Source organism: Crassostrea angulata, chromosome 2 (assembly GCF_025612915.1).
Source record: "Crassostrea angulata isolate pt1a10 chromosome 2, ASM2561291v2, whole genome shotgun sequence".
Lineage (NCBI taxonomy): Eukaryota > Metazoa > Mollusca > Bivalvia > Ostreida > Ostreidae > Magallana > Magallana angulata.
In genome coordinates, this window is record NC_069112.1 from 25,284,232 (window position 1) to 25,308,856 (window position 24,625).

Below are 24,625 nucleotides of genomic sequence, written 5' to 3' on the forward strand. Positions count from 1 at the left end.
TTTCCATATGAACAGAACATTTATGAGTTTAATAACACATAATTTTTTAAATGAATTTGTTCATCAAAATGATTTCAAAATTAAGATATCAGTGAAAGGTAAGGGTAAAGAGAATGACACTAGTTGAAAACAAAATGCGGGTTTTTTCTCTAAAAAAAAATGATATATACATATATCATAGATGTTTATTTAAAAAAAATATTGGCAAAAGGATGAAAAATGAAGGTTGTCAGAAAGTTTTGAACCAATGCTATTTGCAGTGTTATGAATATCCTGTGACTTTTCTTTGCACACATTCCACCAATTACTTTGGTTTTCACATCTTCGAAAAGATAATGATTTATCATAATATCACAATTCATTGCATAATTGTCGTAAAAATCACTTTAGTTACTATTTTACTAATTTGAAATAAATACAACTCCATTAAAAGAATTTTTTCTTAAAATGCAACATGCCGTTTCCCTATACATGCAACAAGGTATATATTGCAAAAGAAAAAAAAAACAACACTCTGCACATTTTTTTTTTTGTCAGTTGTGTTTAATGTAATACTTTTTAGGATTTTACCGTATGTATAATTGCTTGGAGAAAATTGCTGCTAAGGAAGGAATAGAATCGTCAGACCAAAATACATTTTATTATGATCAATAAAATCTTTTTTTCAAGTTTGATAAAAGCTTATTGCTTATTTTGATTATTTAGTTCCGGGTCTTAAGGATTAAATGGCTGGTACTGCTTTTGTTATACATGTACTTGACAATAATTTATTTTTTGTATCATTATTTTCGACAGATTCAAGTTACATGTAATATGTTTAATATTTTTCAAATCACGAGACGCACAGTTTATATTTTCTGGGTGAAATATTGGTTAGATCAATAACAACATACTAATATTAAAACTCCAGAAAACTTTAAATTTGAAAAAAAAATCTGTCAGCTTTTGTCTAAAATTGCTTAAGTCTAGTCTATTGCTGTGAATATTTCACGCCAAAACAATACATGAGACTTTATCCTACCTGCATGAAGACTGTACCATTAAATTCCATACTTTTAGGTTGACAGAATAAAGTTGAAATGACTTTAGATGTGAAAACAGCGCTTGTAGTCGGTTTTGCTGGTGCAATCGGATCATCATTCGCCACTTCTTTTGGCAAACGCCGGTTGTGACATCATTGGAGTTGACAAAGCAAAACTGGATAGTGTACAGATTTCAAACGATAAGATAAAGAAAAGTAGGTTGATATTTTTTTCCCTTTAAATTGCAATTAATTTGTTAGATTTTTTTTTTACCTTTTTTGACAAATATTAAACGTTACTGTAATCTTTTTTTTAATTCACAAACTAGACAAAAAATGTTAAAATAGAATAAATGTCTCTTGATGTTTTTTTTTATTCGACATAAATGATTTCTGTCCTTTAGTTTTCTAGTTATACGAAAAACAATTTTGCTTGGCGACATATCCCCCTTTCAAAAATGTATTTTTAAGAGCTTTTTCAGATACCTTTTGTAACTTGCATTTCTTTTTTCGCAGGAGTAAACATGATGTTACATTTTTTGAATGCGACGTTTTAAAAAAAGATTTCCAAAGGGTTTTCCAGGAACTGAAGTCTAGAGATGTTGATGTCATAGTTAATACAGCTGGTATATACATAACTTATATATGTGTACTCAGTTTCAATCATTTTCCAGGGCATCAATATTCGTAAATTTAGTGAATATCAAACACCCATTAATACATAAATTCAATGCTTATTGTTCTAACAATACAATATATTATTTGACATTCCGATTGGAACGATTGTTTTGTTCGTGTGAGCAGAGTCAACAATGAAATCTATCAAAGCAGGAATTCAACGGACATTGATGAAACCACAGTAGAAATCACATGCCTAAATGTTGATTTATTCGTTCTTTGGATTATGCTTTATTATATTGATATTTTTTCAAAGATTTGTATTTTTTTTAGCTTTTATTGTCTGTATGCATGTCTGTTCGTCACTGCATTTGCTAGTATACATCCATTAGTCTATCGGTTTTTTATTCATCTAAATATTTTAGGTCGCCTTTCCGTCAGCAAGATTGAAGAACATCCGGATGAAAACTGGGAGGACGATATCACCGTCTACTTGACTGCTCCGTTTGTGGTTATTAAACAGTTGCTGGGCCCAATGAAAGAGAAAGGTAACGAATAAGTAAACTGTTAAAAATATTGCTTTAAAATTTAAAAATGAATGAATTATTGTTTGATTTTTTTTGGTGTCGAATAAGTAAATTGTTGAAACTATTGCTTTAAAATGAATGCATTATTGTTTTTTGCGTCGCATATGATCATATCTGATGAAAATGAATCTACCCTACCCTATTAGGGTTTTATTGGTTTTGGTTTTGGATTCTATAAGCTCACTGTTTATGGACACCTAAAATAAGCTGTTTTACACTTATATATTATGCTCTTTCAAAACTATTTAATATGCTTTCTTTTCAATTCTTTAAAGCGTATTAAATGCAAATAACTTAAGAATGGAATGTCTATTCACCATTGATTTCATTGCTTTATTCTTTTCATATCTATGATTGACAGGATGGGGGAGAATAATTAATATATCTTCTACTTGTGGACTTGTGGCTTTACGAAATGTATCCAGCTACATTGCCTCTAAGTCTGGTTGAATTGGACTAACACGGGTAATACGTAATTTGTTCTCTATATTGTATGTCACATTCTTTATTAAATGTTATGATATCTCCCTACTTAAAAAGACACCTTTCTCTAGTTCTAAAACGTGCATCATTTACATGTAATATAATATATTGGAATTTTACTTGAATACTATCACTTTGCTTTGTATAATTTTCATTTTTATTCTATAATTTTTCATTTGCATTGTACAATTTTCATTTGTATCGAATAAATTTCTTTTTGTATTTCATCATTTTTCTTTCTATGGTATAAACAAACGTTATATTGTATAAATGCTATATGTATTGTAAAAATCCATTCATTTAATTTTTTTATTCTTTATCTTTTCTGTTGTATTTTAGCTAAAGGATTATTTTTACTCAATTATAATAAACCCTATAAAATACTTCGTAAAAAATTAAAATAACGAATCCACAAAATGCAATGCAAGTGAATCACTTAACAATACAAATGAACTGTATCTTACAACACAAATAAAATTTAAACAATGAAAGAATATTGAATAAGTTTTGATATAATACAATACAAAGAACTAGGTACGGTTTTAGTTGAAATCTGCCCGGTTATGAAATTTGATGAAAATGCATCAGATGTTTAATGGACATCTCTACTTTATAGAAATATAGATTTGAATTCCATGAATTACAAAGAACCCTTGAAAAGTGCATGTTAAGTTGCCTTTGTCATATCACAGGAATGCAGATTTTTGCCTGACAAAGCGCATTAAGCTAGAATTTAGATTCATCAACAGTAAAAATAATATCTTATTTCATATTTTATAGTATGGATATTGGATTATAAAAAAGTATTTTTGAACTAAAACATAAAACCATTTACCAATGTCTTTAAAAAAACGTAAAACTAGGCTTAATATTGCATATGACCTTTTTGCACTTGATTTTTTCTTTCAAGTTTTTTTTTTTTCATTGTTATAAATACTTATATTAAAAAAAGATGAGATTTTATTTTCTATCAAAATTATAAAAATCAAAGAAAGACACTAAAATGAAGAAAACAAGTTTATCGAACAAGGAAATTAAATAACAAATACATTATACATGTAACACTTAAATACACAAATAATGACAACTACCCTGGTAACAAAAGTTCAAATCACTGAGGCACACCAATTCCAAACATGTATTCTCTCTCTCTCTCTCTCTCTCTCTTTCTCTCTCTCTCTCTTTCTCTCTCTCATACACAAAACAACTTCTTTCTTACTTTCCTCTTTCTTCTCTCACTCTTCAACACAACCTTCATCTTCATCACTGTCCGATTCATCAATGATGGCAGGGATGTCAGAGGCGTCTTCCAGTGATGCAATCCAGTTTCGAACCCCCTTTAGTGAATTCTGATATCGTCCAAAAGAGAGATACCAGATAACACTGGTAACATGGCCGCACATCCCAACAACTCTGGTGCCAGCTTTACATTTGCAAAACCATCCATCGACCACTCCATCACCAAAACTGACCCAGCATCTGTACTGTTTTGCGGATATATGTCTGCTTTGAATTTTGGCACACAACAATCCAGGAATCTCGTCATTGATGAGGATTTCAAATCCACCGTCTGCGTCAGTATGTTCCTGAGCATAGGAGAGGGCCATGCGCAGCTGATATACCCCGAGCGTAAGTTGGCGCAGTTCACTTTCATCATAGCATGGAAAATCTGGAGCTACATTCTCCACATCCACTTTTGACCAGCGCATTCCTCTTCTATCCAGTCCCTCACCTTCAACACGTTCCTGTAAAAAAAAATCAGTTATATATGACAAAAGTAAGAATTTGTCCTACAACTAGATTTAATTATGTCATTACATGGACGAAATTATTCAAGGATTATTAGGAATCATTCTTTGAGTATTATGAGGTGATAATTTTGGTCGGGGCATGATCAAATCCAATAAGGCCCGAAGGGCTTTATGATAGATTTGATCATGCCCAGACCAAAATTATCACCCCATAATATTCAAAGAATGATTCCTTATTACTTATATTTATATAATTTTGAACCATTGCACGATTAAATATTGAAATATAAATAAGCAAACCCCGCTGGCCCCTCAATTTGGCTTCATTTGAAGTTATGGGTTATATAGTATAAAATCGATACGTAGAGTTATCACAGGCAAAGACACTGGCAAATGTAAATATATATATAACAAACATATATAAAGTACCTGTAGTGTATTTGCTCTCTGTGAAAGATGGAGCATTTTTGCAGCAACTTGTTCATCCTCTTCTGATGATCTACTAATTGGAGGCCTATACTTGTTACAGAGGGCTGCAACAATTCTAACATAGTCACCAATGAATGGGATCTGGGAATTTGGCAAGGTCTTGGACAAATACTGCCACTGTTTCAGGCGTCCATTACATGCTTCAACTACCCATCGCACCTGAAGAGTGAGAAATACATGTATAAAATAATCTTCTAATATTCAACAATCAGATGTACATTCACAATTCAGTTCGAATTACCTGTGTTCATGAAGATTAATAAATATTTTGAAATTAACTCAATAGTATATAATTACATAGGTATATTATTTCTAAAAAATAATAAATACTATTACGTGTTACCTTTGTCACTACTCTTGATAAGTTAGAATCAATAGTTGAGAGCTGCTTCTCTCCCCGTTTCATAAATGCTGGCATCTCTAACTTTATCCCAACATCTTCCAGAACATCTTGGGCATCTCTGAAGCCACGGTCCACTACAAACACATCCTCCTCTTGAAGCCAGTTCCTGAGTTCCTCAGCATTATGGTAAATCATGTGCCTCAGTATGCTGGCGTCATTGTTCTTACTGTCTGCTAGATAGGGGCCAAGAACTGACACAATGTACCCAGTCGTTGTCACCACCATCATCGGTTTCACAAGAGGCCTGTGTTTGTGCATGCTATATGATCTACGAGCAAAAGCAAAATTTGAACTTTTCTGTATATAGATATATGTTCCATCAAGAACCAAAATTGCTGGATTCGATGTAACATCTTCAGTCATGAGATTTCTGGCCAGTTGTCGGGTGTGGTTCTGGATCACCTCCTCACGTGTTATGTGGTTAAATCCAAGATTGTGTGGCACAAAGTCTCTCATAAGTGAAGTTCGAGCAGAAACTATAGCTCGGCGAACCTGGAATATATCATATTTAATTAATGAAAATCGCCTTTATATATCAAATAATAAAAAAAAACAAGTGTAAAAATATTTGATTTTCATATCAATTATAAAATTCTTACTTGAAATTTAGTCATATGAAACAAAACAGCAAGCAGTTTGTTAGAAAGAGCTGATCTAAGTTTCATCAGGAGGATGGCAATACATGTCCTCTTGCTCCGATTTCTAGTTGAGTTGATGCTGGTAACTGACGATACAATGTCGTGAAATTCCCGTCGAGAAAATCCAGTCAGTACTCTATACTCATCGTCATCCATACAGCTTTCATCATCAAAGTCAAGCCTTGACTGTTGGAATGCCTTCTCTCGCAAGTCCTACAAAATGAAAATTATTATCATCGTTTACATGCTACATCATCATTGTTGTCATCATCAACACCATCACAATTCTCCTCTTCATCAACATTAATCATTGATCATTACTTTCGTTTTACATTATCATGTATCTTGATTTCATGCAAATTGTTGATACCTTTATGACTGAGGATGAATGTTTTGTTGAGCGTTGTGCTTTCATTGGTCCTGATCTGCTGCATAGCATCATCAACCATTTTCCCATTTTCTAGATGTCGCACACAGCATCTTGCTCCAGATGGAATGATGATTTCTCTCCTTATAAACACTAACAGCCGAACATGATGGGAAACAGCCACAAGCTTTGGTCCTGGTTTCTTGCAAACAAAGCAGTAACCATGGCTCTGTGATGATGATGGAATAGGCAAGGGTACAGATGGGGGACTTGGGAATGCATGTTTTGGACGCTTCTGCTTGGGTGACGCAAATGTTGGATCCTCTGTTTCCTCTTGGGGAGCTATTCTTGGCAACACAGATTCCCTTGTCACTGAGTCTTTGACTTTCCGACACTTGTGACGACACTTGTTACAGAGAACATCTGTTTCCTCAACATTTAAGGAAAAATGTTTGCGTAATATTACCAGAAATGTACTAGCTGGGCGTCTTTCATCAGGAGAGGCCTTTCTATTACAAAGCACGCATCTATATTGTTTCCCATCCATCCTTAAAAAACAAAAGGTGATATTAATAAGCTTAGTATTAACCACACACATTTGATTTCTGATTTTTTTCCAATATACATTCATAGATATTAAATATGATTCAAGAATCCTCAACACCCTGTGAATTATGATCTTTATGACAGCTTAAGTACATCACAATATGGCTTCCATCTACCAACCTGCGTCATGAGTTTAAATTCTGCCCTGACTTTTTTTCACAAAGAATAAGTAAAATTTTTAAAAGCTGAATTGTTTTTTATTTTTTATTTTTTTTTTGGGGGGGGGGATTTTTAAGTCAAACCCATGCTTAAAATCCATATCTTTAAGTTATTTTTTTTAAAAAAAATGGGCTGGTATGCAGGACTTATACATGTACTGAGGGTATGCTGAAGACCCTGAATAATTATGAATATTGATATATTCAATTATTCGTTTTTAATCATTTTTTTTATCAGAAAAATAAATCGTATGCTTAAATATTTAAGTTTAATATTGCCTATCAGCTCTATATTCTAGTACCCCCCCCCCCCGTTCACAAAAGACATTCAAAGTTTTTGTAAGTAACAAAAACCCATAATTTTGTTTCAACAGACCTTAATATTGTGATATATGTATCTAAAACTGTTAATTTATTGTAATGATATCATTTTATTCAATAATAGCAAAGCTTCATATGCGAATGAAATGCCGCCGGTATAAAGTCAATACTGTAACTTTTGCACCACTCTGTATCCATCGAAATTTTTGGTACAGACTATACGTGATATAGATCTATATTTAGCACTTGTGAATACACTGTACATGTAGCACAAGACTTAAATATCCCCATCGTACATAATTTTGATATCATAAATATGATGAGATAAATTGATTCAAGTTTGCAACAAAGATTCACGTTTCATTGAGTGTATACATGTACTTATCGGGGCACTTACATGTATATTCACGCAGACGATATAGTTAATTTCTACTTGTCATGTTTACATATTGTAGGCTTGAAATAGAAAGCATTTTATCTTTATAAAAAAAATAATACTTAACAACAATCATTTACAGAAAATAAAGAAATCAATTACCTTCTTCTTGCCCCGGCAAATGGATAAAATATCATACAATTATAGGACATATATATATTGTGCATGTGTGTATGGTGTCTGAGCGTGATTGATAAAAACATAACGTTATATCCTTTAAATAAAAATACAAACATTGCAAAGATAGAACAATTCGATGATTTATAAAAACCAAGTTACCTAGCTGCTTATTGTCTGCAATTTCCACGAATCGTGGAACAGTTCATCTCTGGAACCATCTGATGTACATCGCTTTGTTTACAGCATCCATAACAACCAAAATGGCATCCCCTCCGTATGAATGACTCGGTTTTATCCGGATTGTGTTTTTATTATTGTGTTAATTAACAGATAAAAATGCTCTTACACAAAAAAACAAATGAATATTTGTGATTATTGACCGAAATGTGGTCCCATTTTCGCTTCTATAGACGAAATACGCGAAGTGGTTACTCTAAATTGCATTTTGATTGGCGACGATCTATAAAACTTAAATTGATATTTGAACCCTTCCGACAACGTCGCCCGGGACGAAACTTTCAGGATAAGTTACATCTTGCAATTAACTATTCTTGTACGGAAAATCGTTCCGGGCGACGAGGTCGGAGGTGTTCAATTTTACTCATTTACATCAGATTGACCAGCAAATAGGCCATAAAATGGCATATCGACGTTACTTTGATGGATCATTTCCTACGCATGTGCATGAATGTGCCGATTCTAACATGGTATTACAAGTTATTATGACCTCCTCTTTATATTATATGCGGACAACTTATCGGAATCGCAAGATATTTTTTCCCATAAAAACCGTGCAAATTCTTAAGGAAACCGTACCTAGTTCTTAAAAATGATGCAATGCAAATGAATAATACTAATAAATACTATTCCAATAAAAGTTATATATTAAAAAAACCAAACAAACAAACAAAACCCATACAAACAAATGGAATTTAAACAATACAACTGGAGAAGATCGACTATTGCAAAGTTTGGCATGCCATACAATGAACATTCCATTCAATTTAATTATTTTTAGTTACACATGTAGCCCCTTTCATTAAAGAAAAAGAGGCATCCACTGGGTTAAGCGCAGAAAAATATAAGGTAAGTTGTCATGGCAGTACATATCGCAGGACTACGTGATTAACCTATGTTCCTATGCTTTAAATTGGTTATTTACGCGAGTGCAAATTTACACTAGTAGCTTACTGAGTTTGAAACCTCGTTAAACACCCCTGTGCATATTGGTAAAAAATCATAACTTGTATTTTCAATACATTGTATTGTTGTTTGACTCCATAAAATGCGTACTTTACCAAAAACAAAAATACTTTTTTTCACAGTATCATTAAAACTAAGATACTCTCTAAATAGATAATATAGTTTATAAGTGCATAATATTTAAACAATAAAATGCTTTTTTGTTATTTATTCGGGATATGAAGCTAGTGATGTTGCAGGAAAAATACATAACCCGCGTTAGCGGGTTATGTAATTTTTTTCCTGCAATGATCGCTACCTTCATAACCAGCATGAATCATCAAAGAAAGCATTTTATTGTTTATATGAACATCTTTCTTTAACTTATTAATAAACTGATTATAAAAAGTTAGTAAAATTCACTAAATAACTGTTAATGTACGAAAGTAACTTAGCTAAAAGAAACAGCCAAAATCGTCTCCTGTGAGACTTTGAGTCTGGAATCGTCATGATTATTTCGTGCAGTCCGGGATTTTACTAAGGTCGCTGTAGGTTCAGACCAATCGATAAACAGGGCTTGTCAATTTTAGTCCTGTCACTTTCAGCCGCTGTAGATTTCGACCAATCGATAAATAGGGTGTGTAGATTTCAGTCATTCTGTTTCTATAGAGCTATGAATTAAATATTGGTTTCCGTAAGAAATAGGGGAAATTATGTTTGGTAGATGTAAATATAGAAGATATAAATGGAATTAAATTGAATGTGTCATGACATAGCACATCCAACATAACAGTCTCATTCGTACTGAATCGTTAAAATCAGTAAATAACAGTTGTGCAGGAACTAATACGCAAATAAACAATCCATTTAAATATGATAAAATTACATCATATTTCATAATTGAAATACCAAAAATATTGGATGAAAAGTATATTATATTCAGTACTGATCAGACCCAACCTAACAGAAAGTAAACCCAAACTAAACCCTGGGTTTACTTTCTGTGTTTACTTCGGGTTTACTAGAGTGGACCCAGAGTAAACCCAGAGTAAATCCCAAGTAAATCCAGAGTGGACACAGAGAGTAAACCCCGATCAGAAGTATACCATGAAAACAGACGCTAACTGTGTATTCGGAATACGCAATGGGCAGGAATTACAGGCAGTAGGATGGTAAGATAAAACATGTGTCTTCTTCACACTTCAGTGCGTACAGTGGACCACAAACGCAATTTCCAAGTAAACCTAAAGTAAACCCCAAGTAAACCCCGAGTGGACCCAAATTTTTTAAAAGTAAACCCAGAGTAAACCCCAAAAGTAAACCCAGGGTTTAGTTGGGGTTTACTCTGGTGTTAGGTTGGGTCTGATCGGTACTGTATTTAAGCACGATTTTATTCATTTATTCACATTTTTGTTGACCAATGATGCATATCTAGCTCCAATGGTAATTGTTTTGATTTTTTGTTTTTTATTTATAAAGGATGCAGCAAGGTTAGCACATCCAACAAAACAGTTCACCGAAGTAAATCAGGTAGCTATGAACTAACACAAATAGGATTTTTGGGTAAACTCTAAATGATAAAAAGTTCTTTTTTTAAAGTATCTTAGATGTGACGTGTTCAGTCTATATAAACCTGGAACAAAGGCGTTTAAGTCAGTAAAGATACTTTATCAGCGGCAAGATTGTAAACATATAGCTAAAAAAAAAAAAGCCAATCTTAATAAAAAGTATATATAGACTAATACAAATAGAGCGAGCACAAGTGATCAAATAGATAAAACGTTATTATTTTTTTTTATTTGGTAATTAATCTAAAAAGTAATGAAAAGAAACTAGAAGTAGCTCTTTTCAAATTCACTTTAACTTGCATTTGTTCCTGACCGCTCTATATTTTGGCCCTACTTACATCTGTATATGGTCGTCTAAATGATATAAAACATTAGCAGCTTATATTCCACAAAAATATTAATTTTTATTTCCCCACCATTTTATTTACAACACTGACATATGTTAATTTACCATTCGATTTCCAGATTGCTGACTTGGTACTGTTCCTTTGTTCCCCAGCAGGGAAAAACATGACAGGAACAGCTATTGGATAGGGGAATCACAGTCTCCTGAACAGAGGAACAGAGATAAGCGAGATAAAAGTTAAAGCAGAATGGAGTAACAAATACATGTAGACAGGCAGACATGCTCTGTAAAATAAAAATGATTCTGTTGTTTTTTGTTTGTTTGTTTTTTTTATTTTCAAATAGTTTGAACAATTGTGTTTTGTTACTACCAAACTGTGTGAACTTATATACTTGTGGTTTATAAATTGTAGTCTTTAAGTCTTCAATATATTTGTGTCATGTATATCAATCCAGTGAATGCAAGAAAACACAATTTATGCTTACAAATTTATTGCTATTGCTCTTCTTTTTAAGTCATGACGGTTTTTAGAAAAAAAGTTTCTAATTGTAATGTTTTAGAATTGAAACCTGCTAATGTTTTTTTTTTTATAATTTAGATAATTGTTTACAATTAGCTTGAAAAGGTATGTGTGACTTTTTGTTTAAATAAACTGGATTCATTTAACCGATTGATGCAAATTATTAGTCTTTTTTTTTTTAGATAACGTGTATAAAAGCTTCGTTGAATATTCATTATTCAACTCCTTTACAATTATTGTCAGCTTTTATAAAACAAAAGTTTCCTTTACTTTTTTTTAAAAACAGTGCATTAGATAATGAAAGAACAGAATCAGACTTTATATAAAATATAAAAAAAATATTCTTCTTTAAAAATTTATTTAAACAAATTCACGTATAAGCATAAACGCATTTTTTAGTCTGTTGACGTTAATAGTTTGAGTCTAACTACGTAAAAAATCATAATAGATAAGCAAATTAAATGCACTGACTGTAAATGATGTACATAAAATTGTTAATAAATACAATGATAATAATTTTTTTACTTTGCGTTGGTCTCATCTTGAATTATTTATTCTGTCACTGCTACATCAATAATCAATGGTGCACAATAAGTTCAAATAAAATTGCGTCTTGTAGTTATCTTTTTATTTGTAATAAAGATTCTAAAAAACCCAAACAAACAGAATTGCAACTTAGATGAAATTTGCTATATAAAACATGTACTGAGATCTGACGGGAATAAAGATGGCGTCAAGAAAAACATGTATTTCGCCTTTTTTTGTAGGGTCTGGTGTCATGTTTTGTTTGAAATGATAACCAGGACGTATGGCATTATTTATATTACTAGAATTAATCCAATAAAAGCACACAATAACCTCACTCTTGATTCAAATGTGTTTTAAAAACACCATAATTAATGTACAGACTGTAAATTTTTGAAATTGAATACTCTTTTATTGATGCTAAAATATGTTCTTTTTTTAAACACGTTTGTTTACGCATAGAAAGTATTAGTACAATTTGTTGGAATTGCATTAAAATGCTCTTCAGAATTATTTTTTACATTAATGTTCATTACATTTTTTTTGTCTTTTTTCTTCCCCCCCTCTCTCTCTCTCTCTCTCTCTCTCTTTCTTTCTTTCTTTTTCTCTCTTTCTATGAAAGACACGTTCCTCTAAGCTAAATTTAGGTTAATAAAATGATACTACTGAATATATGTACTTGTTCTACTCAAACAAACGGCTACTCAGAAGTTCAAATTATATAACGGTGCAATTTGGAGGCTATTGTGAATAACTTTTGCTTGTGGGAATTAACTGTTAGATGTCACCCTTCAATTAAATATCCATCGGTAGACCAAGATGATTATAATACTTAAATCGCAGAATGTTATGAGTATTTTTTTACCATATATATTTATTTCACAATTATTTATGTCGACTAAAGAACTAGATATAATTGTTAACTATGATATCCTGCATAGACTATCTTTATTGGTCTGTTAACAAAGTGCAGAGTATTTATTCTTACTGATATGGCAATAATATTGTAATTATTCATTGAAGATGAATACATTAATATGAAAGTAGAAAACATATTAACAGAATGAAGTTTGTTTTAATGTGCGTTTATTTTTTCTGCTTTATTCAAAACTCTAAAAAATGAGAAAATTTATCTTGTTGACTTTTAATATATTCATAAAATGCACCATACATCCTCATAAATAAAACATTTAAAATAGTTGTAAACATCTTGTTTATAATACAGATTGTCAAAACAAGTAAAAAGTGAGAAAAATAGCTGAAATAGCTGTTTAAGTATAAAATAAGGGTACCGAATTGCTATCTATGTAAATATATAGAAGTTGAGGCATCTACTTCGTGCAGAAGAACAAGACTCCATAAGGAATGCTGTTCGTTGCACTCTTTTCGCTGACCATGCTGCCGCTCTGTGAGGCTGTGGGATGTAAGTACATTAAATAATTTGTTTAATGTAATGTTGACGGTAAAAGTTGTCGTGGTCATATGTATCTTTCCATTTCTGTAATAAAAAGTTGAAGCTAACATGTTAGGGTAGAATTTTTTCTAAAACCTCTGGTTTTTTCTTTATCTAGCAATTGTTCTATAGCTGCTAAAATTATATCTTTAAATTCATTGTACATCTAAAAATATATTTGCTGCCAATCCAACTATCTAAATTTAATTAATCGGTGAATAACTTGACTTAAAGAATGGTAAGATAACGGATTCTTAACAGCCATTCATTGTAGATTTCAATTTATCATTTCTAATGTAGCTGATTTATAATTATTTTGTTTTCATTTCGTTTAGTTTATTAATATTTTTTTTTCTTTCTGACAATTTTAATATTTTTTAAGAAACCAGGCATAACAAAACCAAAGTATATGATTTCTTTTAGATTTTGAGAGGAATCAACAAAGGCAGTACATGGGTTGATTGAAGTTTTGCTCTTGTGTTATAATTTGTTTACCTATTTTAAACAACCCTTTGATAAACTTCTTTACATAATTGATGTACTATAATATTTACCAATTGGATACTTTTATAAATACAGATAACCTGGCGTATATGAAGCCTACATGGCAGACTCTTGAAAAATATTCCTCTGCGAAGGCAGTAGATGGGCTGTACGAGACTAGCACAGGAGGACGGGATCAGTGCGCAATGTCCTACCCATCTTCGAAGGAAGTCACGTGGATGGTTGATCTCGAGGCTACGTACAGTATATATACAGTAGTTTTATATCATAAATCTGGTGGAATAAGGTATGGTAAGTGAAATACTGTTTCTTGTGTTCATGTTTTAAGCAGAAATGTCAATTTTACTCGATTGGCTTAGTCGATTAATAATGGGTTTTATAGTCGAGCAATAGTGAAGTATATGTGCACTCATTGATTTTTTTTAACTGTGTGTCCTTCTCAAATCAAATAATAATAATTTCACGTATATAGTATTTTAAACTAAAAAACAACATTTTATAACTTCATTATAAAAATATTTACTAAATGCATTTTGCTTGATAAATTAAAGAAGTATTTTATCCTAATAGTCATTAGCAAATACCTTATCTTTTGCTTTTACTTGTGACACTTACAAGAAATTGAGCTCCATAATATCAAAAACAGATCAAGTGTGATCAGTTTCATGTTAAAACATCATCACATTCCTAATCAGAAATTAAGTTTAATGATTATAAAAAAACTAATCCCCTTTTATTAAATATTGATATGATTAAATGTCTGATCAAACATACATATACTCTAATGACCAACAGATTACAGGGCCCATCACATTGGTCATCTTTAGTAAGTATCTGCCTAAATTTTTCTATTCAAAACAAATATTTGCTCTTCAAAATCAAAAGAGATCAATATGTAAGGCAGTAAATGTTACAAAAAATGTTACAATTGCACAGTCGGTAACTTAGAAATAAAAAATGATAAAAAAAGAAAACTAATTTTTATTCGTAGCTTAAAAACTGCTGCGTTAAGAAAACAGGAAAATGTTTTAAATGTTCCTCTAGTCGAGTACTCGTATACTCGTTAACATCCCTTGATTTGAGTAATGAAACCAACTGGTTTAAATCTTTTAACTAAACATTATCAATTTTACAACGATTGGTAAACAAGTTCCATAACTTATAATAAAATCTCTCGTTGGCACAGATGTAAGCGTGAGGGGGTCATTGGTCTGGGAAGAAGCAGGAGTACCCGGAAAGAACTAATTGTTCAAGCGGGCGACTGTCGTTCTTTATCACATACAACCACTGTCGATTACGGGGATCGAACTTGTGTTGTATCGGTTATAAGCTCGCGAATTGTCTTTTACGCTACTTGGACACCTGGTGAACTTATCTGAACAACTACTTGATTGAAATGCAATGTCCTCACTAACCTCGCAAACAAATAGTGCACTCTCGAATAAAAATTATTTTACATGTGTATATTGCATAACTTGAACGTCATAAAATGGAAATCAAAACAACCAACAAAGGTGAAGTTATGGTACCTCAGTTTTATACTTTTTGTAACGTTTACTTTATTCAGTTCAATTTAAATTCATGTTAATTTTCAACCAAAACCATAAAATGGCATATTAGGTACATGAAGAAAAAATAGCATATTTACATAAATACAATATACATATTAATTCTATATATCACCCTTTAATCGATTCCTGAATATCGAGTTGTCATTTTTGTCAAAACTGATCTCTTAACGTTTGTTTATTAGTTGTCTTAATCCAACTGGTGTTATAATGGTATACCAAACATTTAAAAGTCGGCATTTGTCTAATTGTTTTTATAGAGTATAGCCATTGATTTGGTATTGTTCTCATGAAGTATGCATGTACATTCATACATATATGTAATTTAGCTTATTTTTTTCACTGCTATTGCTAATGTTGGCCCAAAATGAAATGCTAGTAGAAATTGTTATATACAGTCTGGGGAAATCGTCCAGTTTAACCATATACCAGGTAATTAGGTGTACACCTTTCAAATTATGTATATGTTTCAAATATTTTAAATTGACACGTTCATTAATGTCAACATTTTCTCAACTCTAAAATTCACATGCATATAACAAACCTGGTACAACATTTTATTAAAAAAAAAATCAAATTCACAATCAATAGGCAAAGTTCTTGTTTTCCGTATAAGTTCGTACATAGATTGTTGTGCTTGCTCACACAGCCGTTATTTTCCTTAAAAATTAAACCCGTTCTTGAATAATAATTTTTAATATTTTATAATAAAATTCCTTATTTATTTCAACAGGTAAACAATTATACATGTAGGTAAAGACTTATTTGGGTTGACGACCTTTAAAAGATACTACTATTTTTTATTTCTTTGATTTTCAAAAGCCACCAATGAAAGCATTTTCTTGGATTCCGTAATCTACATATCAAATACAACAGAAAAAGAAGACGGATATGTCTGCTACCACGCGAGCAACCACGTTTCACTAGCCATACATCCTAAAACCACCGCATACTGTGGTACAGTAGGCCGATACGTTATATATCAACACATTACGAGGAATCTCATGTCAACAACAAATCTGGGCTTTTCTGCAAGAGCACAGATAGCTCTCTGTGAGGTCGAGGTTTATGGTAAGTGATGACGTAAAAAGACTTTATCATTACATTTTCAGTTTTAAATCGTTGAATTTATTAATAAGAGAGAAAAAAAACTTAAATGAAGAAACATTTTTTTATGTTTTTATTTGTAAACAATAACTATAGTCAAATATAGCATCAGCATTTTTTAAAATTAATTTGCTAATTCTCTCGGCATTATATGTTTACTGACAAGTCAATGTAAACTTAGTGAGACGATCTTAGAGTCAACAAAAAAAAATATCAGATGTACCTAAAATCTTAAGCTTTAATTTTCTAAATCTGTAACGTCTTTTTTAGTCAAGAAAACATTGAAATAATTTAGATGTGAGTATTTTCGTATGGTGCTCTTCATCTTAAAGAAATCAAGACAGTCTGAAATGGTCATGACCATTAACCCCTAATCCCTCGTAAGCAAGAGGTCGATAACTTTGTTAAAATATTCTTTGTCTCCAACTGATATTAAAGGTTGTCCCCTTGGCTTCTATGGTGGGAATTGCTCTAAGCCGTGTCCTATCAACTGCCATCACTGTAGTATTCTCACCGGACTGTGTCTTGGATATTGTACTCCCGGCTACGACGGTCGTTATTGTGATCATTTTAAAAGAAGTGAGTTATGGTATTTCCTCTTGCTATGAATTCTATAAAAAGAAGTTATTTATTGCATTTTGTTTCCGACGAATCTTATCTATGCAGATAATTCTTTTTTTTTGCTAAGTCTCATAAGTATGAATTTTATAAAAGAACTTATTTTAAACATTTTTTTCTTACGATGTATATTTTCCTGATGTCTTTTTGAAGCAAGATCTGTTTACTTGCAGATGTTAATTTTCAGTCAATTTCATTTTATTATAAAGTGAATTTGTACCTTTTTCTTAATTAAATCATCTTGAATGAGATATGTATAATAAAGTTAGCTACATACGTTGACATACGTTTCACACACCAATTCCATGATCTATTAGTTTATTAACAGCGGGTTTTTTTTTTAAGTTTAGTTTTCTTTTAATTTTTTTACAGTCAATATGGCTCTGCATCGTCCGACTTTTCAAATGACATCGATCATTGATAAGCATCAAAGTGATAGACTAGTTGATGGTAAAGTATTAGCTGGTATTATCACTCAAGGAGTATGCACCTCGACCAAGGAGAACCAAGTTTTTGCTATGTGGGTAGTGAATTTGCAGAGACCTAGACGAATTGAGCGCATTAGTGTGTTTTCAAGAACGGATAATAAGACATGGGGTAAGGAAGGGGCTCGGTTTTGCTAATCCTTATGTCGAATGACATATTTCTTATAATATACATTTATTTAGCAGGAACATTCAGAAGTGAAGTTTTACCAATTCCTTTTTCCATTCTTTTACTGGTTGACATTTACATGTACAGTACCGATCAGACCTAACCTAACAGAAAGTAAACTCCAACTAAACACTGTGTTTTCTTTCTTGGTTTGCTCTGGGTTTACTTCGGGTTTACTAGAGTGGACACAGAGTAAACCCAAAGTACATTGGAAACCCAGAGTGGACACAGAGGGTAAACCCCGTTCAGAAGTATACCCTTGAAAGCAAGCGCTGCATGTGTATTCGGAATATACAAGGGGCAGGGATTACAGCCAGTCAGATGGTAAGGTAAAAGACGAGTCTGATTCACACTACCGTGAATACAGATGACCTCAAAAGCAATTCCCGAGTAAACCCAACGTAAACCCAAACTAAACCCTGAGTGAACTTAAATTTTCAAAAAGTAGACCCCAAGTAAACCCCAAAAGTAAACCGGGGGCTTAGTTTGGGTTTACTCTGGTTTTAGGTTGGGTCTGATCGGTACTTTATCTGAACATTGAATTAATATTTTCTTGGATAATTATATTATTGTCCTCAATTTAAAAATTTATATCACAGATGCAAACAACGGTTTCACAAAAAGGCTTTTGGGATTTTCCATTATTGTATCTAATACAACTGATCGTCGAGATGGCGTCGTCTGTTTTCAAGATACACACTACACGGCGTCTACCATTCCAGATGAGGTGATAATATATTGCTCTGTGATTGGTCAGTACGTCTTCTACTACAATGAAAGACTCCCTGGGATACATTATCCACAGGATTACAGTAAATATGCACATGGCGACCTCTGTGAGATTGAAGTTTCAGGCGAGTTTTATTTTATATTCGAACACGAAATGCATAAATTTGAAATTGAATATCAATGTTGAAAATCACAACACAATGTGAACTAAAAGACTTGTCTTTGAACGGAGCATAAACCAAAAAATACTTTCCACGAAAATAATTGCTTTTAAAATACCTGTTTAAATTGTAGGTTGTCCTATCGTCGAATATGGACAGGATGATGCTGAATGCACAATTCCATGCTTTGCCATGTGTTCAACCTGTGAGTGTTTGATTAGTTTTGTATATGTGTTTTCTTTGTGTGGTTTTTTTCATAGTTATTTACGTTGTTGTTGTTTTTTGTGTTTGTTTTTTTGGAGGGGGAGGGAGGGGGCAGGGCATTAAAAACATAACTGTGCTGGTCAAGAACAAATGGCTGCTACCTAGTGACCTAGCTAGCTAGCGAGAGAGAGAGAGAGAGAGAGAGAGAGAGAGAAAGAGAGAGAGAGAGAAAGAGAGAGAGAGAATCAGAGAGAGATAGGGTAACAAAATAATACAGTTAAAGAGATAATCTAGGCGTTTTCATTACATAAAATAAATTATCACTTTCAATAGTATATTTATATTTTAAGTCCCATTTACTACTTTTCTGAATCCCAGTTGTTTAATAAAGTTAAATCAATTATAGTTACTGATTATAATATAATTGAATATGTTAGATACTGTTATATCTATATATTGTCTCTTAGTAATTTTATTAATGTAATAGTTAAACGCTGAAAAACCAATATAATCAAACACAATATTTTTTAAGTGTGTGAACTAAAAGTACCTAGTACAAAGCTTGTAATTTGGAATTTTTAAGATCTGGAGAACTTGAGCTATAAAAAACGCACATGGCAGTCCTCAACCTATGATAAGTTGTATTCGAGCGATAAAGCTGTCGACGGGTTGAAATCCCGCCATTATAGCGACGGTCAGTGCACAATCACAAGCCCAGATCAAAGTATTACGTGGTGGGTGAATCTGCAGAAACAGTACAGGATTAGCTTCATTAACCTGTATTTCAGGACGGATAATTCTACAGCACGTACGTAACGTGGAATTTATATCCACATACAAAAACCGAATTGAAACACAAAAGAAGGATCAATAGTCAAGGAAATTTGAGACTGTACTGTAATACTTTAATATAAACTTTAAAAAGTAGACAATATAATAAAGAATATTTTAGCAGAAGTAACGACATCTGGCTTAATGTGCAAAATGGCCGTATCAATCGTGGGTATATATAAATGTATATACACGTATACTGTATACAATTTTCTTTATGTTTTATTTGACAAACAGTTTATAATTTGGCATTTAACTTTTATATGTTCTTTGAAGATATTTTTTTTTATTTTAAACATTCAGTTTTCAGGAGTACGTTTGCGCCATATTACCTCGGGTTTGCAGTGTACATTTCGAACACGGCCGACAAAGATGACGGTATATTGTGTTATAAAGACCCTGGGTTTACTAAATATACTTTACCGGATCACTTGACCATAAAATGTGAACACAGTGGGAAATACGTCATCTACTACAATGAACGTCGGCCTGGGGTCTATTACGGGCCTGATTATCGTCACAAAGCTTTTGGGGATTTGTGTGAAGTGGAGGTTTATGGTATTGTGTATTAGAATCACCCGCCATACTTTTGATAAATAGCTCGTTGCATAAATATATTCCAATAGCGTCGCGTTATAAACAGACAGAACATGTAATAATGACAACTGATAATGTACATCACATACGTAAACAATCACAACTTTCTGAAAGAAAAAAGAAAAAAAGAAACAAAAACTTGTGTAGGCCTACTCCTTGAATATTCCACTAATAACAAGTGCACGTGTACTCAATTTAAATCGTATTTTGTTTTTAACTAAGGATGTCCAAGTCCTGTGGCGGATCTAGCGGAATGTTCAAAGCCCTGTCCTTCTAATTGTGAGACATGTTATCCCAGCACAGGTTTTTGTACAAAATGTAAACCTGGATTCGAGGGTTCGGCGTGTGAAGTAGGTCAGTACATCAGCGTTCAGTTTTTTTTAACGCAGTACGAGCTCGTAAGGTTGTGATATTTCGAATATTTAAAAGTATTTTATTGTCTTTTTAACTCATTATGAAATTGAATTGTGAATATTTTCCTGTCTTCTTAAGCATGCATACATTTTGCTCAATTTTAGTGTGTGATGCAATGAATAAAGCTGTGATAACCACTGACGGTTTTTATAACGGTTCTTTCAACGAGATGTTTACTTCCAATGGACAGACATTTCTACCCACTCACAGTGGCTACGCACGTTTTGTTTTGACTCTCTCGGGAAAGGCCACAAACATTGCAAAGGTGTCTTTCACTATCCATAAGGCATTTAACGTGATTGTGGCATTTACAAATGGCACACAAAATTTTACAAGACTTGTAAGTATTTTCATTGGATCACTTTAATGTAATATGATATGTGTTAATGTATATCTTTAGGTTTGCTTATGGTATTGACATACAATGTGTTTGTAGAAAAATAAACATACAGAATCACAAAAGAAGATTTTTATAATACGTAATTTCAAAAGCAAATGATTGCAGTTTCGTCAGCCGATAGTTTTGAAATCAGACAACACAATGACGTCCTTTTATGTTATTGTGTTTGTTTGGTTTGCATATCTTTTTTGTAATCTTTGATTTGTTTATTTTACTTGTTTCGGCATTTAATTTTCTTGCTGTTCAATCGAATCAAAATCTGAAATCAAGTCTAATTTAATCTAAAATGTAATCTAAGAAAAAAAACCCGGCTGATACCGTTGAACAAATATAGTTAACAAAATTATTATAGTCTATTAAACAAGCACTTTTTCGTTAAAAAAAAAGTTTTTCTAGGATAAGTAAATTTTACAATATATATATATATATATATATATATAAATATATATATATATATATATATATATATATATATATATATATATATATATATATATATATATATATATATATATATCAATACAACAACTTAAAACCTAACAATTTAAGACTTTTTGTTCGCAAGAAGATGATTAATGTGACACGTTTTAGTTTACTGTAAATGATAATGCAACGTGTATGTATTAAACAAGCAAAACAATATGTTATCAAGCTTTGCTCAACCATTGCCATTTTTTCAAACGCTAAAGCATAAAAATCCGACATGTTAATTAAAGTAAAATGACTTATTGTCAGAAGAAATTTTAAAATTATTATGTATCAACGCATTTGTCTTTTGCATTGCTTCTGTCTTTTTCTTTTTCTTTTTTTGGGGGGGGGGGGGTTAAGGGGTCATTTGTTTATGATGTTGGTTTTTTTGTTTGCCTTTTTTTTCGGGGGGGGGGGGTAGGGTAGGCTTAGCTTTATGGAAGATAGTGTGGGTTAGTTTGACTCCTTTCAAAACTTACGAAATATAACTACATTGTTATATTTTTCATTAACTAAGACAATTATTTCCCATTGTAGTATTATGACCAATTCACAGGAGAAGAACATTGGAATGTCGATGTATTAAATGGATTTATGTCTAGAGTTCATTTAGTTCGAATCACAGTCGGCTACACCGTTCCCTTGACCATTTCGAATATGAGGCTTCCTTTGCGGTCTTGCTTTGAAAATGATGAGACGGTAAATAATTTACAGAGTAATTTAAACGAACATTTTACTTTCAAGTTGACTTTGTAAAGTGTAAAATACCGAAGACTGTTTTGCAAAGATTTGGTTGTCCATGTACTTATGAATTAGTTAAAACTAGCTTTACACAATTCGATAAAAAAAACAAACACAAGATATATAAACTGTTACCTTTCTAGGAAAAAAACATTGAGAGAGAGAGAGAGAGAAAGAGTGAGAGATAAAATAAATAGACAACATTTTTCTGTAGTAATATGTTACTTCTTTGTTTTAGACACAGCGCAGGCAAGGACTGTTCAAATTTGTGCGGGAAATACACTGAAGAGATATGTTTTCTTGTAAGAATAACACAAAAATAAATCATCTTTCAAAACAAATGTTGTTTTTTTTAAATATTAAAATATGCATTGACGATGCTTCTTTTTAATTTAGTTATGGTTAAAATAAGGCGTTGTTGTTAAACATTAACAAGTAATATTCTCAGGTATGTTTATTACATTTCAAGTTCATAACATCACACAGATAAAGATTCTATGCCGATTCTATAAAGAGAAAATAAATGTCAAACGGAAATGTAAATTTAGGTAACTATTGATTTTATCAAAACTTATTAAATGAATTTCAAAGAACTCATCAACACATCTCAGACGACCAGATCGATTTTAACAATAGCGTTTGTTTATGATCAACTACCAGGAAAAAGCTACAATTTATAATCGCTTATCCATTATTACATTATTTAAAGATCAATGTCAACTGTATGTGACTATTCACAATTTGTCATAGAATGCTCTTTCCGTGCAAGGGATGCACACAGCCTGTTGTACAAGAAGGGTGACTCTCAAATTATCTACGAAGTATATAAAATAAAAAAAAAAAATATCAATAAACCAAGATGACGCGTCAAATGAATCAATGTAAACAATGATTATCTTTGAACGGAGATGTATGATTAACTGTGCATAATAATATTTTTTTAAACAATGTAAAATTTTAAAAAAAATGTATTTTTTAAATATAATGATGTTACACATGCATAGCAACATCAAAATATATGTACTATTCCAATGATAAAGTGCTGCTTTCCTGAAAGTTTACAAGGATAGGAAAGGATAGGATAGGATAGGAAAGGATAGGATACAGGATACATGATAGAAATAATGAAGTCAAACTCTATTCTTTCCTATCCTGCATTCTGTGGCCAATCAGATTCGAGAATAAATTTCAGACTGATTTTACGAAACGAAAATTAATTCATAAATACATTAACCACAGTTTTATTTGTTAAACACAGTCAAACATGTCTAAATTAAATTAATGATTAAGCTGGCTATTTATAAAGGGGTCTCACTAAAACATACTATCAGTACAAACTTCATTGAATTTGTATTAAGTTGCCTTATTTTAGATAGGAGTCAAGTCGTTAAAGATACAGAAAAGTAAGCTAAAATTCGTATTAATATATCGACCATATAATAAATATGTATGTCATTAAGGTTCCTTGACACACCAAAATTTTATTGATGGATCGATAAAGAATCTTTTTTGAAGTATGGTTTCACAAAAAAAAGATTCCGATGTCGGCTTTCATTTATTTTACATATTTTTTTTCGTATTTTTTAAAAGATTTAAAAAAAAATATACGCAATTTTTTTATTTTCATTATCATCAATACTTTTTATCGAAACAATTATTAAGTTTATTTGCCATGTATTTTTACTGTTTTTTACATGTACCTGCGCTGATTTAGATTTCAGAATTTCAAATGATATTTAATATAAAAGATAAATTATCATAAATAGTTCTGTACATACCTCATCCAATCTCAACAATGCTGCTGTAAAAGAATATGGGTCGTTTTCTGCACATGTATTTAAGGGAATTTGAAAGTTTAAACATTTCAAATTCTTGCAAGTTCAAATTCTCGCAATGAGGATGATACCAAACGTCACAAATGTCGCAACAAATGCTAGCTTTTCTGGCAATTTTTCCAGCATATTCCGCACGGGCAAAATAAAGTAGTTTTCGAAGAAGCCTTCATTTTACGCCTTTTAAGAGCAGGCATTCTGCTGT

General features: G+C 31.9%; 2 protein-coding genes, 1 long non-coding RNA gene and 1 pseudogene across 3 annotated transcripts; 3 read left to right on the forward strand and 1 right to left on the reverse strand.

Moving 5' to 3' along the window:
• Positions 1-925: 925 nt before the first annotated feature.
• Positions 926-2,808, forward strand: LOC128171799 (D-beta-hydroxybutyrate dehydrogenase-like; annotated as a pseudogene).
• Positions 2,809-3,672: 864 nt separating this feature from the next.
• LOC128174071 (uncharacterized) lies at positions 3,673-6,904 on the reverse strand. The gene is made up of 5 exons (XM_052839707.1): positions 6,323-6,904; positions 5,952-6,203; positions 5,293-5,844; positions 4,890-5,108; positions 3,673-4,454 (listed from the first exon to the last, which is right to left on the reverse strand). Exons 1-5 carry the CDS (start codon positions 6,902-6,904, stop codon positions 3,945-3,947), a joined length of 2,115 nt encoding a protein of 704 aa, XP_052695667.1. The 3' UTR covers positions 3,673-3,944.
• Positions 6,905-8,974: 2,070 nt separating this feature from the next.
• LOC128171819 (uncharacterized) lies at positions 8,975-11,408 on the forward strand. The gene is made up of 3 exons (XR_008242149.1): positions 8,975-9,084; positions 10,660-10,710; positions 11,214-11,408. It is a non-coding gene; the product is annotated as an uncharacterized LOC128171819 (long non-coding RNA).
• A 5,227-nt stretch (positions 11,409-16,635) lies between these two features.
• Positions 16,636-22,874, forward strand: LOC128171776 (uncharacterized). The gene is made up of 11 exons (XM_052837562.1): positions 16,636-16,735; positions 17,210-17,350; positions 17,762-17,986; positions 18,643-18,897; positions 19,067-19,138; positions 19,721-19,945; positions 20,272-20,526; positions 20,788-20,919; positions 21,084-21,319; positions 22,385-22,546; positions 22,827-22,874. The coding sequence occupies exons 1-11, from the start codon at positions 16,669-16,671 to the stop codon at positions 22,872-22,874; spliced, it is 1,818 nt and encodes a 605-aa protein (XP_052693522.1). The 5' UTR covers positions 16,636-16,668.
• Positions 22,875-24,625: the final 1,751 nt, after the last annotated feature.